Genomic DNA, 18,677 nt, shown 5'->3' with positions numbered 1-18,677 from the left:
AACTGAAGAGACAAAGTCCACAAGAGCATCCTCGCAGGAATGTCCGGGACAGAACCCATATTGACTTTTTGAAAGCAGATCCTGTTCTACCAGTAGGGTATTCAATCTAATGGCCATTAGTCGCTCTAGCAATTTACCCAAATTAGCCAGCAGAGCGATCGGCCTGTACGATCTAGTCGCTCCAGGAGGCTTATCCGGCTTTGTGATATGTCATAATCAGTTTCAGTTTGTGGCCAAAAGCTTGTCGGCTCTAAAGGTGGAAACACATTTTGCTCCATATTTGCTCCTTTTAGCCCTTGGCAGTTCAGTTTTTCTGCCAAGGTTTCTGGCCCCACCACGGGGAGGCAGGAGCAGTGCTTGGTGTGACCATCATCATCATCAGCCACTTTCAATACACTGCAGGATGAAGGTCTCTCCAGCAACTTTCCAGTTCCTTCTGTTTTGAGCACTGGCCATCCATTTACTACTCAAAGACTCATGAATTTCATCTATCTATCTCCGCCTTTGTCTTCCAGGTTTTCTTCTAGCTCCTCTTGGGTACCATTCTGTTATTTTCTTAGTCCATCTGTCATCATGTCTTCGAGCTATGTGTCCTGCCCAAGACCATTTTAGTTCTTTAGTTTTGATAAGAATGTCCTTTACTTGAGTTTGCTGCCTAATCCATGTGTTTCTCTTCTTATCTAACAGTCTGATTCCCAATATAATTCGTTCCATTCTTCGCTGTGTAGTTCTTAGCTTCTCTTCCATTCTTTTGGTGAGTGCCCAAGTTTCACTTCCATAAGTCATGGTGGGGAGTATACATTGATTCATTATTTTACGTTTCAGACAAACTGGGATATTGCTCTTCAGTATGTGACTATATTTCCTGAATGCTATCCATCCAAAATTTATTCTTCTCTTGACTTCCAGCCATTTATCATTATTACAGCTAATAACTCGTCCCAGATAAGTATATGACTCCACCTTTTCAAGGTGGTGTGACCAAGCAGAGGTTAATAAGGATTAGTACTTAGGAAAGAAAAATATAAAAGAAAGGTGGATTTCCTTCCTGACTCTCTACAAAAACTTCCATGAAATAAACAGTTTTTTTGAAAACGCTGAAACTTAAAAAGAACTACTAGTCGCTTTATGAAGATCACTTACTGAAAGATCTCACAGATAATCGCCTGGTCACAATTCGCTTGGCACCCGGGGCCAATTCGGAACTGTTCACAGCCATCAGAACTTAATGCTCAACGTGGTTGATGTGTCCAATTATGGATATTGATGAAAACAATTGCAATATGTCACTTCCATTATATCAAAATGTTTATACTAAAAAGGTTTTAATACTGAAAGCCTCTGACTATGGAAAATTCACTAATCGAACAAGTTAGTGCGTAGTATCATTTTAGTTCATAGTAAATCACCGAAGTAGGTGAAATGGCATTGTTTTTGTTATATCTCATATTGTGAATGCCTTCACAATGAGTTGCCATGATATTGAACTAACTTCAACAGTGGATTCTCAAATAGGCAAAACACTTTACCAGAATTCTTGACAGATACCACCCCTGGGTGGTGGTGGTGGTATCCACCGAGGATAAGTAACATTATTCTTCTCTGGTGGGGAAATGTTGCTTATTTCAGGTAGTTCTTGACAGATACCACCCCTGGGTGGTGGTGGTATCCACTGAGGATAAGTAACATTATTCTTCTCTGGTGGCGAAACGTTGCTTATTTCAGGTAGTTCAATATCAGGGCAACTTGTTGTGAAGGCATTCACAATATGAGATGTAAAAAATGATGCCATTTCACTTACTTTGATAGTTTACTACAAACTAAAATGATGCTATGCACTAACTTGTTCAATTGCCAAAATGTTTATATTGTTTTATTTTTGATATAAAAATAAGGAATTTGTATATTTAAAAAACATTAAATGGGAAAACGTCATTATCATTATAATAATACACAGTGTATTCTTTATCATGTACTTTTTATGTGGGAAAGCTTTTTATATGAGAAACTTCTTACACACGAAAATACGCACTGGACCAGTGTGGCAGATTATGGTCCATTTCCCTCAGCACGAATTGTTGGGGAGGCATCCATCCTGCAGTGGGTTGATAATGGCTGCACTTTACAATATGTAGAGTTGAAATTGGGAATTAAGAAACCAAACCTAGTACAGGGGAAAACTTCTTATCCGTGTTCTACTGTAGTTTAATTCTTTTTTTTTTAATCACCGTTATGTAATTTTATTTTTAAATATACAGTTATATAGCAGAGTGGTCATGAGCGGGAGTGCAGTAGCACACGCTCTGAGTAGACCGGGGTTTAAACCCCTGACTGCTGAATACAGTCGATCTGCCAACCTGCACTGGACCAGCGTGGCAGATTATGGTCCATTTCCCTCAGCATGAATTGTTGGGGAGGCATCCATCCTGCAGTGGGTTGATAATGGCTGCACTTTACCTTTTTTTTTATATTAAATACCAGCTTAATTTTATGAAAATTTTGTTCTGTGAATCTTTTAGTGACTCAATTAAGGTGGTATTGGTGTATTTGAGAAACTGATGCAACAGGTATTCCTGATCCAATAACCCTTTTTGTTAATACATTCATTAACAACTGAATAACAACAAAACCACTGTTAGTGATCTTAAACTTCTTTCAAATTTCGATCTTATGCTTCAATTTTTTAGTGTTAGTAGCATCTAGGAGTAGAGCTCATTTGAACATTGCTGTTTAAGTCTCAAGAACTCTCAAACATACAGATTAAATGACAACTAATCCATTACTATATCATGTGAATGTACTTAATGAAGTATTTTCACTTCAATCTTGATACTGTCAACATATCAAGTTTCTACCAAACCCTGTCTTCAGTCCTCATAGTGGGAGCATAAACAAAATTACATAAAATTCTATATAGTAGTGCAAGTACTTTCAAATAAGATTTTATTATACAGCAGGCCCCCATTATAACGCGGTTCGCTTTACGCTGATTCGCTATAACGCTGTTCTTATATTATAACCTGTATCTGACTATAACGCTGTCACAGATCACTATAACGCTCTTTTACAGATTACATTTTTGACATATTTAACGAAATCGTTTCATTTGATGAAGTCGATAGCTTGAAAATGAATAGCAAAACAGCATTAAAACGTTTCCCATGCCGACTTGATCAATTTTCCCACGCTCAGTGAAATTTTCTCTCACGCTAATTTAAGTACAGTCGCTTGTTACGTAGTTCCGAGATCAACATTCTAAAAAATGATCAAATATATTGCTTGTAATATTTGCGTTATATGCGTTTATCCGAAGTCTAGTTAGTCATCACTCAGTACAGTATTAGACATCGTGCATAACGAACAGTTTACTTGAACATTGTATCATAATTAATTCAACCAACGCAGTTACATTTTCGAAGAGCTAATAATGACCCATAGGAATGAAAAAGCAACGTCTGGGCGCAGTACGAAGACTATAAATGTAAGAAAAAGACTGAATTTTAAAATTAAATTAGACGTTTTGAAGCGAATCGATTCCAGTCAACGACAAGCGGATGTGTGCCATAATTTAGGACTCGCAAATTTAACTGTAAGAACAATTATGAAAAAATAAATAATTAATTTTAGCAGCGGGAAAGATAGCTGTTCCACTGCAAGCAACTAGGACTAGACCGGCTATTAGGATTGAAATGGAAAGACTAATTTTTTTGAAGATAATATTCCAATGCAGAATTCAGTTAAGTTAAATATTAAAAAAAGAGAGAGAGAAAAAGAGATTAGCCAATACGATGATCTGAAGAAAACTCGCCTAAAAAAAAATGTGGAACCATTTAAAACTGGTAGAATAGATTTAAAATCCAGGGAGAAGCCGCTAGTGCAGATTAAGGAGCCGAAACTTTCAAAAAAGAACTTGTTAAAATTATCGAAGAGGGGTATTATGTGTTATACTTCTCAACAAGTTTTTAACATAGATGAAGCAGGACTTTTGTGGAAACGAATGCCTAAAAGAAGTTTCATATTGAAAGAACAAAAAACATGGCAAGTTTCAAAGCGCCGAAGGATCGGTTGACTTTATTGTTGGGTGGTAACGCTGCGGGCCATTTAAAATTAATACCCCTTTTAGTTTATTTGGAAGAGGGCCAAAGTTCAACTCAAAATCCACACATTTTTCATGATTAAATTCATCCATTAAATTAAATCAATTAAATTCATTATTTTAATTGGAATTTTGTTTACTTTTGAGACGCAAGTAGTTACCACATAATTATACGTATGTAATGCAGAATATTTTATATGTGCAAATATTTGAATATTAAATATTTTGACCGACATTTGTGCATCTTTTCATTACCGTTTATTATTGATTAGGAAATATCCTACGGCACCGACCGCAGCTCACAAAAACATATGTTACCTTATGGGAAAGCGGCGCTCGCTTAGCGCGGATTCACTTAGCGCTCTGTTTTTCCGGAATGAATGATCAGCGTTAAGCGGGGGTCACCTGTAATAGCAAATAATGAAAAAATAAGGTGGTAATTCGACTAAAATTGTTAATTACAAATTAGTGAAAGCCTAGGACAGTTACATTATATTATGAAGGGAGAGAAAAGGAAAAAATGTTTCTCTTAGACTACCTTCATCTTGACTAGGTTGGCAATCCAAAAAATTAAATGTAGATTGATTTGGTAACACTTCAATAAATACATTTTAAAATACAATTCATGTGGTATAACAAGTGTACTTAGTTGTCATTTAATCTATATACATGACTAACCACATTTCTTTCACACATAATGAACTCTCGAGGCCTTTGTTTACTGTGTGCAACAGAATGCTACCATTATAAAGCCTAGCTCTCAAGTGTTTCTATTTATGTCTCTAAATCATCTTATTTATTTATTATGCAAATTTTAGTTAAGGATTTTAGTCCTTTTTACTCATTTTTTTGAATGACGTTTTGCTATTATTCAATCACATAAACGTTGCTACACTGTGGAGTCTAACTTGTCTCCATCCTTACATCATCTACTACGCTGATTGTAATTGTATGGGTGGAGAAACTGTAGTGTTTCTTTATAAAAAAAGTCAGTTCTTTCCTACAAGCACTTCTTAATCTTAGGTTTAACTTTGCTAGTTTCATTAGGCATCAATTTTCATAATGTTGCTCCACCTGTCTCCATCATTGGTAATGATGTTATTGATGAACTTATATTGACCAAGCAGAACAAAAATCTTCCCCATTATTATTATTGATTTAAATATTTCCACTAATTCTTTTCATTCTGTATGTGAACCTACATTAACTATTCTATTTGGTAACATCTGGCTCAGCAATAATTTAACTCAAGATTTCTCCATTTCTCCCCCTAAGAATCATTCTCACTATGATTTAGTTTTTACTCAAATTTACCACTGTAATTGTATTCCAACCATATTCCAATTGTACTGGATTTACCTTTTGATAATACAAACTAGTTTTAGAGATCATCATACTGTTTCAAATCGGTAGGATGGACATCTCTTAACTGATTTTTCTCCGATTCTATTTAAGGTAGAACATATTTGATTGCTACATTGATTATTTTTATGATATGGCTCATAACTATGATCCATTACAAGAATTTTAATAGGCTCATAATTTATGGTCCATTCCAAGAATCTCTTTCACAATTGTTTTATTAAGAATCACCCCCAAACATAATATGTGGCTTTCTTGGATCTCACATGAGGTTAGAAAAAATTAAATTAATGAACTCTCAGTTCATCTCAGATCCACTGAATATGCATTCATCAGAGGTTCCAAAGTATGGAACATGCTCCTCCTGGGGAGGGGATGGGGACTTCTTTTCATGAAGCACTTTTTTTTAACAAAATATGGACAAACCACTCTATTAAGGCACGAAGCATTTTTTAAAAATTTATTTCTATTATTTGTATTTTATTTCTTTGTGGTTAAATTTATTAAAGAATATATTCGTTTATAAAAGTATGTATATTCATAACTAAATTCTAGGTAAAAATATGTTTACTTGCACTTGTTCTGGAACTTCGGGAAGGGAAGGAAAGGAACAGGGTGTGAAATTTATGAAAAATTAAGGGAGATCAAGGTATACAAAAAGTTTGGAACCTTAGCTTTACATGATTTCAATGTCAAACTTTTCTTGGGTTTGGTCAAGCATTTCACCAAACATATACACCTCTCTTTGAAAACCTCTTCTTACTTTCCTTCTACCAAAAAAGATATGTGGAGCTCCTAAAGTCTCAAAACTTTATTAGACAGACAACTTGAGTGGTCGAGACCTGCAAATTTTCATAAAATCAGACAAATTCTAATCATTTATTGTAATTTTTTTCTTGTAGAGGCTCTGCGATCTCATTATGGATTTAAAATAAACTTTGTGGATTTTTTGAAAGGGGTAATAATATAGGCTACTTTTGGAAATTTTAAAGGAATATTAGATTTTAGGATTATATATTTTATTTTAAGGCAGGAGAATGCTCTTACCTTCAGGAAAGGCTGCATCCGGGCGAGGTGCAATTCAGGTGTTGAAATTGCAATTATATGGTAGGGGAATGAAGGAAAAAGCCAGCTTTTGTCCTAAATCCTTGCATGGAGAGCAACTGGAGGCATAAAGGGAGATGATGTCCTGAATCTTCAAAATGTTAATCTTCAAAAGATGGTGAATACATGTCGAGGCCGTATAGCCCAGGCACGTTGTATAATTGCTGTATAATCTCTGAAGAATGGGCCCTAAAACAAATATCCTATAAGTTCAACTTTAACAACAGAACATAACATCCCCCCCCCCATCCAATCCAGGACCTCTACTAATGGGTAGTCACGCACCTGGATTTCTGAGTGAAACCTCCTTTCTTTCCTTTCCTACCTTTATTTATTTCTATCCCCCCCCCCTCCGCCAGCCAAAATATACATCTACAACTTCCAAATTCCCAAACTATAAGTGTAATACAGTCATGCTGGAAACTTTTCCCCTCCACCCTTTTGAAATACAGCAATGGAACGTGACCGGGCTATAAAAGACGGCCTCTACACATATTCACCCTCCTTTGAAGATGGTATTAATGAAAAACCCCCATCAGGCTTCAGGACTCATCTCCCTTTATGCCTACAATTCTCCCCATGCAAGGATTTAGGACAAAAGCTGGCTTTTTTCCTTCGTTCCCCTACCATATAATTGCAATTTCAACACCTTCTGAATTGCACCTCGCCCGGATGCAGCCTTTTCTGAAGAATACCCCAGGTAAGAGCATTCTCCTGCCTTAAAATAAAATATATAATATTCCTAAAATCTAATATTCCTTTAAAATTTCCAAAAATAGCCTATATTACCCTTTTCAAAAAAATCCGCCACCAGCAAATCCTCTACAAGGAAAAATTACAATAAATTATTAGCATTTGTCTGATTTTATGAAAATTAGTAGGTCTCGACCACTCAAGTTGTCTGTCCACCAAAAAAAAATGACAAAATGACTTTTTTCACATATTTTCTTGGCTTCCCGCTGATTTGTAACTGTTCCTGACCACTATTTTCGATTAACAGCATTCAGGACTGTACAAGTCCGTAGACTAATATTTCAACTGATATTTCTAAGATAAAAGACATATCACAAATATTGCTTCTTCTGCACGTTAAAAACCAGGTTTTCTCTTTCGTTCTTGGCATTACTTTTCTTCAAAACAGTTACTCTGTATAAATCTCAAATCCACCCGAACATTAAATATTTCTCACACATTTAGGGCAGTGTCCCGCTCCATAACCTTTCTGACTCCATTCAAAACAGGAGTGTCAGGTCAATTAATGACCCTTACAATCTCTTACAAAGTCTCTCCACACCTGTCTCATAGGCATTCTGTTCCTGTTGCATGACTTTCCTGTAGATACTTCCATGGGTGCTGCTGTTCTTCTGAATTAACTTCTATAATTCTATCCTCTCTTTCAAACCAGTCCAAACACATGCCACAACCAGTCAACATCCACCAACGTTTCTTCTTCTTCTTCATTTATCTCTCAACATCTTCTGTTTTCTAGGGAGAGGGGGAATACCCTTCATATTTCCAGAAAATTACAATCTACAGAAATTCAAGTCTAATGACAAGAATCTTCTGAACCTTAAACCCACACATGGTACTAAGTACTATAGGTTCTAATACCTTTTGGGTTTGTGGTTTTCATTATATATAACCCCAACAATATCACTGCAAGTCCTGATGGACCACCAATCGTACTGTTTAAAAAATGCTTGAATATATTAGTGCCAATTCTTAATAATTGGTTCAATTTCTCCATTTCTTCTAGTGTTTATCTTGCTGTTTTCAAAAGTCTATACAGTTGAAGCTCTTTATAGCCACCCTCTTTTTAATTCTAGTATGTTATAATGACCTACCCCAGCCAATTTCCCATGAACATAATGTTATTATTTTACATTTGTTATATGACCTTGAACTTTATTTTTATAATGCCCCCAAAATTTCTACCACTATCTTGTTACATTGTTCACATTTTAAAATGGAAGACAACTAATTTATTGAAGCTAATGAACAGCTTGCAGGCAGACCATGAGAAATCACTCGGCAATTTCCTACATTCTTGAAGTAAGGAAATTAACTTCAGGTAGACGTTCATTTCATTATACAGTATGTATAGACTGTGTGTTTACCGACATATATGCTGATCAATATGCCAATCACAGACAAAATTAAGATTTTACGAGCTATAGATAATAGGGTGTGTTCTAAGACTAATATCGCTACAGTTCGGCATTTCTAAACGGACACTGTTCTAAAAGATTAGAAGTTTCAGCTACACAGGTAGGATCATCAGAGCATTAAATGTGAAGTATCTGGATCCTGAAAAATTATTCTTGGAGTAGCTAATGATGATGCCTGCAAAAAAATTTTCCCAGATGGAATTTTTTAAAGAGTAAAGCTGAATCATTTGTGCACTGAATGGATGGTTCCAGAAATTTAAGGTTCATCACAGGCTATCTTTCAAAAAATTGTAGCCAGTGACCCCGAAGCTATGAAGGAGAATCATTCAAATGTGTTTTGACATACAACCAGAAAAAACATACAAATGTCTTGAATGCTGATGATACTTGAATTTTTTTTTTTTTTAAGTTGCTGCTGGATAAAATGCTTACATTTAGAGGTGAGAAATGTAGTGGCAAAAAAAAAAAAAAAAAAGCAAAACAACAGATTACCATTTCCTAGTGACAAGCACATCTAGAATAGGGAAACTCAGAAGCCCCGATGTTTTAAAGGTTTGAAGACGGTGACAAATATGTATTGAGCAAACCAATGGATGCCTTGGATGTCATCAAAAATCTGCAAAGAGTGGATCAGACACTTAAATTGCAAGATGCAAGGGGAGAATAGAAAAAATTGTTGTTTGTGGATAAAATTTCACCCCTCAGTGCCTTTATGCAAACCTGCCACTTAACGTGACATCAGTTCAACTATTTGATTGAGGTGTAATCCAGTGCTTCGAAGAAAACTATCAAAGAATGCCATTAAACAAAATTGTTCTTTGTCTCAAAACCAAAACTCAATGCAAAATCAATATGCTTCAGGTAATGTATTTGTGTTTCATAATGGAATGAGGTTGATGATGAAAAAGTGATTGTTACGAACTGCTTCAGGCATGCTAGGTTTTTCGCCTCGAATAATGCAACAAATGAAGCTTCCTCCTCTATTAATTAAAAATAACAGTCCAATAACAATGAATAAATTTTGAGGATGCGCATCACCACCTAAACTAAGAGGTAGTAAATACGTTTTGAAGGCTGCAGGCAAAGTGGATACAGACACTATTTTGGGATATGCATGAATGAAGAGGAACTCATTGCAGAAGTAACAGAACCTGAAATTAGTAATGGAGAAGCTACTAGAAGTTTTGTTGTAGAATGGAGAAGCTACTAGAAGTTTTGTTGAAGACTCCTCAAGGATTAGAACTTGTACATTGTTTTTTCCAAGTGCAGCCTAAATGCAAAAATGAATTAACCGCTATAATGTCCCTTCATAATTCTATATTAAAACATGCTCTGCCACTGAAACCACATTTTGATATTATTTTAAAGTCTGAAACTAATTCCCCTGTATATGGTTAGGCCTTGATACATATGTATGTATACATATACATAGATATTATACATAAGTATTACTGTAAACAATAATTACTGTAAATACATAATTTACAATTAATCTTACCACAATGTACAATCTTCATTTGTTTGTTTAATACCATAGTACATATTCTGAATTAGATTATACTATATTGTATTAGTAGAATTACATTAAATGTTCACACTTTTCTTTCTTCTTTTGCTGATTTTATGAACTATCAACATAATGACCATTTTTATAATTCCCAGAGAGGTGGGGGTTTGCCATAAAGAGCTTCAACTGTACTTAGTTCCTATTTTCAAAATGGAGATAAATCAGATCCTAAAATTACAGATTCATCTCATTTATTAATGTTAGCCAGATTATCACAAACTGCAAACTTCAAGAATTTGGGTGCATATATACCATCCCTTTATCCATTAATTTCAATTTTAATTAATCTGGATACAGGTCTTCAGATCAATTCTCTATTTTTAGACATAACCAAAGCTTTTGACTGTTCATCCTAAAATGCTTATTCTGAGTTATTGTCTTATGGAATGTTACTACCTTTTACTTGGCTATATAAATCAGTAGTAAAATAACAGGTAAGCAAATGTTATCATCATTTACTTTTTTCCTCTTGCAGAGGCGCCATTAGCCCCTCTATTGCTCAATATATACTTCATTGACCTTGCAACAATGCTCCTAACTTTCAACATCATGTGCCCAATTTTTGCTTATGACCTTAAAGTTTAGAAGGCTAGGCTATCAATTCAATCTCCAATGCTCATATTTTATAGTCTTGTCTTAAGTTCATCTCATATTAGCTCAATGAAAACAAATACAAGTCAATTATTTGTTTTTTGAACAAGCTATGTAAATCCCCCCCCCAGAAATCAGCTTAAACCTTTAATACTTAATTATTAAGTTGCTATGTCGTTGATGAATTTGGTAATCTTGGTGTTACCACGTAATACAATCTTCATCCATCAGCTCATATAAATATGAGCTGATGGATGAAGTCTTGGATGGATGGTCCAAGTTTGCAGATGATACAAAGGTTGGCAGGGTTGTTAAGGACACCACTGACGCTATGCTGCTGCAACAGGATCTGGAAAGGTTGAACAGATGGGCTGAGAGGTGGCAAATGAAGTTTAACATTGACAAATGTAAAGTACTACATATGGGTAACAGTAACCCCAGAGCAATGTATCAACTCTGCGGTACTACACTGACAGTGGTGGAGAATGAAAAGGACCTGGGGGTAATTGTGCAGGCAGATATGAAGTTCTCTGAGCAGTGCAGACGAGCTGCAAGAGTAGCTCATGGTGTCTTGTCAATGATATACAGGAATTTTTCTAGCAGGGATAAGGAGGTGATTATTCCCTTGTATAAGGCAATGGTTAGGCCACATCTTGAGTACTGTATACAGGTCTGGAGGCCTCATTTCAAGAAGGATGTAGAGCTGCTGGAACGGGTACAGAGAAGGGCAACAAGATTAGTAAATGGAACAAAGGGTTGCTCTTACGAAGAAAGGCTTAAGTTTTGCAAATTACAGAGTCTGGAGACTAGGCACCGGCGAGGTGATCTGATAGAGGTGTATAAGGCTTTGAATGGTTTGAGCATGCTCAATGCCAATGGGATTCTTCATCTTGCTCAGAAGGCATAAATTCAAATTGAGGAAGGATGGATGTCGAATAGATGTGCAGAAATTTGCCTTTGGCCAGCGGGTGGTTGGTTGGTTGGTGGAACCTACTTCCATCACTTGTTGTTGAAGTTGATAGCCTAAACAAATTTAAGGCTCAACTCGACAGGTATTTCGAGCGAACGGAGGGGTGAAATGGGAGTGGTGTTTTTTTTTTTTTTTTGGCTGATGCTGAATAAGCTTGCTTTCTTGCATCATATGCCTCTACTAATGCCAATGCTAAATATGCAATTATTGTTCTCAAAGCTTTTAATCTTTTTGTCTTATTAGACACACTAACTAAGCTTTCAAATAGTGAGGCTGCTATTTTGATCTTTTTTAAAGGACTGTTATTGACTATTATGCCATTATTTCATTTCCTTCCCATAATACCTTTTAGACCTAGTAGAATGTATTCAAATCAAATGTTTCCTTTCAATAAAATGATTTCCATTGCAAGATTACAACACACCAAAAAATTGGTTTCATTTAATTCCTCTTAATTTACAACATAATCTTCAGTCTTGTTGCTTTATTTATAATTTAGTCCTAATTTTATTGGATTTTCTTGCTCTTTTAATTCTTTTTCCACAGCACATTCCTTGTGCAAATCCTTGTCTTCAATAATGTTCTCTTTTAATTGACATTTACATGGTTGGTATTTTTGTTCCCAAAAATTCATTCATTTGCTTGATGACACTAAAATCATTTTTTTTTAAATTCTACTACTGACTATTACATTCCATTAAGTCTAATCAAGAACATTGGGCCTGTTAATTTTTGTTCTTAGTCACATTTTATTACATCAAAGCTGTAAATAGTTCTATTGCTCATTATTGTGATTATAGTTAACTCTCTGTGATTCAATGTCAAGGTGGAAGCGATACTATAAAATTCCACTTCCAACCAATGTTTCCCAGCTGTATTAGCGAATTACTGTTTTACCATCTATTTACATTTCACATAAATTGCTGGTTATGAAATTTGTTTTCCTGGTGTATTGCCATTTATTTATACTTCTATATATAAACAATCTGAAATACTAAATCAATGTTTATATTCAATAGTTAACTATTTATTTTCAGGTATAAATGAGCTAATATATAAACCTTAATGGCAGGCAGCATTTTTTTTTTTTTTTTTTTGTTACCCCTGTCCTCAAGTTCAATGATGACAGAAAAGTGCAATTTTTAGCATTTCTTGGTTATAAAATCTGTTTTCCCACTGTATCATCCATTTATACAAATATAAACAATCTGAAAACTAAGTAGGTGTTTATAGCATTTTTTTTCAGTGTAGAAGTCACAAAGTAACTTATAACCTTGTGTTAGAGTGATGTATTTAGACACACCATCAAGATCTAGTAAAGGGCTTTTTCAGTGACAAAACTGAGAAATTGTTAACCCTTTCTAGAGTAACTGGAGAGAGAGAGAGAGAGAGAGAGAGAGAGAGAGAGAGGGGGGGGGGGAACTTACAAATAAGATAGTTCCAACTATTCCATATGGTGTGATTGGGTTTAGGTGAACTAAAAGAGATTTCCGGAGTTATTATCAACATGGGACTAAACAAAAAAAAATTCATATAAAGAAATATCAGTCAGAAGAATAAACAGACAGAATTAAATTTTTCAAGAATGAATTTAGCAAAAAGATTTTTGCTGATATTTTGGAGGTTGCATCTCTCCTCACTCACAAAGGACAAACAAGGAATTCAAAGTAGGGGTGGCTATAAAGAAAAAAAAAAAAAACATTGTCAGTTATCTGGATGGAAGGTTTTGTGTATATTTTCTTCCAAGAAGAAATATTAGATTAGAGCTTTTAAACTGTTTTTCATGCAGTTTATATATTAGCTCATTTATACCCGAAAATAAATAAGTTTTGAACATCACATTTCAACTAGGCATTTGTTTGATTGATAGAAATGGACTGTATGGGAAAACAGTGATAATAATGCTATGCTGGACTGCAAAAGGATTAAGGCACAACTATTTATATTAAATTCTTCCACTAGAAGACTCATTGTGACTGTAAATATGCTAATAGGATGTATTGAAGCTACTGATCTATGGGATACTGCTCACTGGAAGATCTACTTGATACTCTTCAGGCGACTCCTTCCTTAACCACCAACAGAAACAGGTTGCACATGGATAAAAGATTTTTCCCTGGGAAAATGCTGAAAATTGCACAGTCACTAGTGTGGACTGTGGACTTTGTAAATTTGTTACCAACAGGAAGTATCACCAAAAAATCTTAGACAACAGATGTGTTTTTTTTTGTGCTAATTGATCCAGCTCTATAAATGAACTAAATGAATTCCTGTTTAGAGTGTATTGAAGAAAATATTGTTTCAATTTTCCTAATTAACTAACTGTATATTAACTTACTATTTACTAACCCTATTAACACCAGAGAGGAAGGATACTGGATATGTTGATGTCAGCTTCTTCCTTGCCAGTTATTTCTTCACTATGTAAATTCGCTGGCCATTTTTCTGGCTGTGAAGGGTACTTTATCTTTGTGTATATATATATATATATATACTCTGCTGTTTGTATGTGTATACTTGGCAATAAAGATTTATGTATTGTTTATCATGCAATATATGCATTTTTCCAAATAAATAATTTTAAATCACTTGCAAAAAACTTCCACTGAGTTAGAGATTTAATAAACTGAGCACTTATATCATTAAGAGATATTATAAACTGTAAAGTAACTTAAAATATTTTATAATAATTACAAACAACAGTTCTAAAGCAATCAGTTTTTTAAGTATATAAATTTTGCAATACAATACAATGGGAGTGTTCTTCATTAAATACAACTATTCCCTTAAAAAAATGTGGCAATAACAAAAACATGTGCTAAATTATTATGTTTAATTAATTATTAATTAAAATTATGTCAATGTGGAAATTACCATAAATTATATTTTTTATCTGGTGATCACTTCCAAAAAAAAACTTGAAAAATTTACCACTGTTAGTTCAAATTAGTGATTATAAAAGGCAGCATAAAGGCACAACTATTATATTATATTATATATTTTATTCATGTTAGTGTTTTTATCTTTTCTTTTTTCTTACAGAATGTGTTTTGATCAGTGAAATAAGCAACTTTCATATCTGACTCAATAAATACAAGTTCATACAGTGATCACTGACTATAACTTGTACATATTTCAGCTTTACAACTTAACAGGAATAACTATACAAAAATTGAAACTCTGAAAGAACATAAATTGGTACTTAAGTGTAATTATATATGTATATCATATTCAAACAGTTCAATCAAAAATAAAAAGTGGGATGACTCCTCATCTCAAGTTCATCTAAACATGTCTCAATATAATGTCCCACCCCCCACCCCAATTTAAATGCCAAAAATATTTCAGACACAGATAAACACAATGGTTTTGGCCTTTAATAACAAACTGAAGGAGTGGGGGGAGAGAGAAAAACTGCACCGGGTATGGGAATGTAACAAACTTAAAACTGTACAAGCCCCTCTTTTACCAAATAAAGTGCAAGAAATTTATTAAATAAATATTTGTATAACTGCTAATCGATAAAACATTATATTAACCCATTACAGTTTAGACTCAGTTAACTTACTAAATATGTTTAAATGCACTGTTTCATTATCCACGTTTCACTCTTACTTCTGACCTTCTAGACAGGATTACCCTTTCTCATATTTATCAAAACTGCTTAGACTTACAGGCATTGGAACCTCTGAACCTTTCCAAAAATTTTAACAGATTCATTTTGAATATTTAATTATATTGTAACAAGGATTTTATAAAACAGCACCCTCATTACAATAATGTGTTCACAAATGATGTACTGCTTTTTTGTACTTCTAATCAGCTTTGATCAAAATTCTAGTATAGTGAAAAGTACTGTATTAAGTGCTGAAAAGTATTGTACCCTTGCTTTGTATTTCTTTGGGTGCTTTACTGATATAAATCAGTTACATAATTTCTAGACGTCAAGCCTCAATAAATACTAGATAAATATTAACTTTGTATACTAACAAAATTCCCAAAGGTTTAATATGGCACTGCTACTACCATTGGTTCCATACCTTTTATGTTAGGAATTAGTAATTAGCGGCATCAAACAGTGACAATGTTCAACGAGTTCAACAAATAACTAGCAGTTTATTACAATAATCATTAATAAAAATCGGATGCACAAATAACTAACATTAACCACCGAGCTTATTCATCTGTCTCTGATTAGCAAGCTAACAACTGACTAATTACCCACTCGGGAAAAATATATTTATATAAAGAAAACTAGTTATTAGAATAATACATTATCAGAACTGTATTTCTACTCCTTCAATGTTTTGAAGATACTATTTACAGATTAATGTGCAAAAAGTAAGCTGCAAAGTATTTAAAACTATACACTGATAAAGACAGAGAAATTTCATATAAGTAAATAAATAAATATATACATTTATTTATTTATTTGACATCAAGAAGTCGTATACGATTTAATCTGAATAGCTAGTTTCATTACAATGAGGAATACCAAGTACTAATTTTTCTGTTATTAAGAAACCAGTTCTTACTAACTTATATTAATAGCAAGAATGAAATATTAAAATTAGTCTTTCAGACTGATATCAAAAGTGCTTAATATTTAGACCTGTCAAGTACGATGAGTTGAGAGAAAGAGCTAACAACAATTTGTGCCAAATCTTATAATTTTGAAGAAATTCATGCATGCGACATAAAAAGGTCCTTTCTATAGTTAAAATGCATATGCATTTTACATTTGAAAACAATAACCAATATAATATACTAAAACCATTAAAATACTCTAATTTTCTATGGAGATCCATTAAAATTACTCTAATTCACCGATATAGTCATATACTTTCATTGTTCTTCATATAGATATTTAAAAACAGTTCATTCAAAATTCCTTTTATCACATAATATTCCTATATGAATTTCTGAAACCCTCCTGTAAAAATTTACAGTGGGTTTCAAAAGTTAATACATGAATCTACATTTAAAATTCTGACTCGTGAATTTTGGGTAACTTAATATGTAACTAGCAATTATAATGAACAAAGAAGAAAATTTAACAACCATATATACAATTATTAATTTGTAAATAATATTAAACAACACTACACTGTAAATCAGTACTTGCAATTTTAAGAAATATCAAGTTTACCACATAACAGTAAAATAATAGTTCTGAAAATTATGAAAATGCTTTATAAACAAAAATGAATAAATATCACCAATTATTCCAAGTATAATTTAATATTTTATAATCTTGATGAAAACATTTACAAATATTATTGTAAACTTTGAAAAAGTCACAAGTAAAGAAAAGAAACACTAGCAATGAATAAAGTTGTTATTAATAATTTAAAGGGCTTCTTAAAAATCAAATTGACAAAACAACATAAAACACAATACATCTATTAGCTATATTAAAACTTTTGAAAAATGTAAACTATTTTTAAGGGCAATGTTCCGACATCACAAGCTTACTCAAAATAATAGCACCATTATACTAAAATAAACGTATATTAATGACTCTGAACCCATTTCAAATTTTTAAAAATTAACATGCACTTTAATCTTAATTGAAGTCTCATGAATTTATTTTTTTTTTTCCAAGTAATTTATTCTGAGAACACTGGAAGAGCCACCATTAACTCTTTGGTAGAGGGGGAAAAATCAAACAGGAAACAAGTATGTCACTACTATACTATATTTAAGAAAGTTTTGATAATGCATAAGCCTAATAAAACCAACTGTAGAGTGCATAGATTTAATATTGTAAAATATTATTTAAAAATATTTTAAACAATATTATACATGGAAACTATTACTCACATAATCCTTTAAAATTCAAAAGAAATTACATTTCTTTAGATGTAATTTTCATTAAAGAAAAAGTTTTTTCTGTTACAATGACAATAAACAGAAATAAAACTACCATAGCCAAATAATTTGAAATACAGATAATGTCCAACACTTCAATGCTTCAAGTGAAATCAAATTTCATTTTAATATTAAAATGCACAGAATGAATTCAGAAAGAAATTTATTCCTTTTGAAGAGAAAATTAAGTGTATTTTGAATATCCTCAAAAGGAAAATGGAAATCACTACACAAATTAAAAAACAAATGATAACATGAAATTAATAACTGGAATAAATCCAGGAAAGAAATCAATTTTTGCATATTACTCCCCTTGTTTCCTCTTTTGTGATATTTGTCTTGATATAAATGTTTTCTAATAAATAATGTAATGCTACTGGGCAGTTAGCTTGGGACCATTTAATCTCATTTCAAGTAGTAATTATTTGATGGATAATGAATGAAAGAATTAAACTGAGAGACAGTGATTGCACATCAAAGTGATGGGGTGGGGAGAATTCAGCTGTATGGACTATTTTTGTGGTCAGGATAATACAAACCTTTATGTTAAAAATCTTCACAAACAAACACACTTTACCACATTTTATGTTTATTTCTCCTCTTTAAATTCTGCCACAACTTATATTAATTGTGAATTCAAGAGATGCCTGGTTCTGTACATTTTAGCCTGTACTAAAAGCTAAATTACATGCCAAACCATTTTAGTTTTAGATACTAGAAAGTATGTTCACTATATGGATATCCCACAGATTATTATCAATAATGTGTTAGTAATTACCTCTAACAAATCATCAGAAGTTACATCTGTGGACAGAAATGTAACTAGTGATTACATAAGTGGGTGGGTGGGTGGGTGGGTGGTTGTCAACAGATGGAAAGTTGTCAACACAGGATTCAACAAAAACATATTTCCTCTTTACATGAACAATGCAAATTACACAATTAAAA

General features: G+C 33.3%; 1 protein-coding gene across 1 annotated transcript in view; it reads right to left on the bottom strand.

Annotated features, from left to right (window-relative positions):
- Positions 1-1,525: 1,525 nt before the first annotated feature.
- Positions 1,526-18,677, bottom strand: part of LOC150089905 (uncharacterized) — a 268,835-nt gene continuing 251,683 nt past the window's right edge. The window contains exon 7 of the mRNA XM_090390125.1: positions 1,526-1,745. Within this exon, the coding sequence (XP_090246251.1) occupies positions 1,526-1,745 (220 nt within the window). The remainder of the gene's footprint in view (positions 1,746-18,677) is intronic.

The sequence above is a fragment of the Mastigoproctus giganteus genome, chromosome 2, assembly GCF_048544385.1.
Source record: "Mastigoproctus giganteus isolate SK-2022 chromosome 2, ASM4854438v1, whole genome shotgun sequence".
NCBI classification, from domain to species: domain Eukaryota; kingdom Metazoa; phylum Arthropoda; class Arachnida; order Uropygi; family Thelyphonidae; genus Mastigoproctus; species Mastigoproctus giganteus.
Note: the sequence above shows the minus strand (reverse complement) of the source record. Positions and strands in the feature narration are given on the sequence as shown.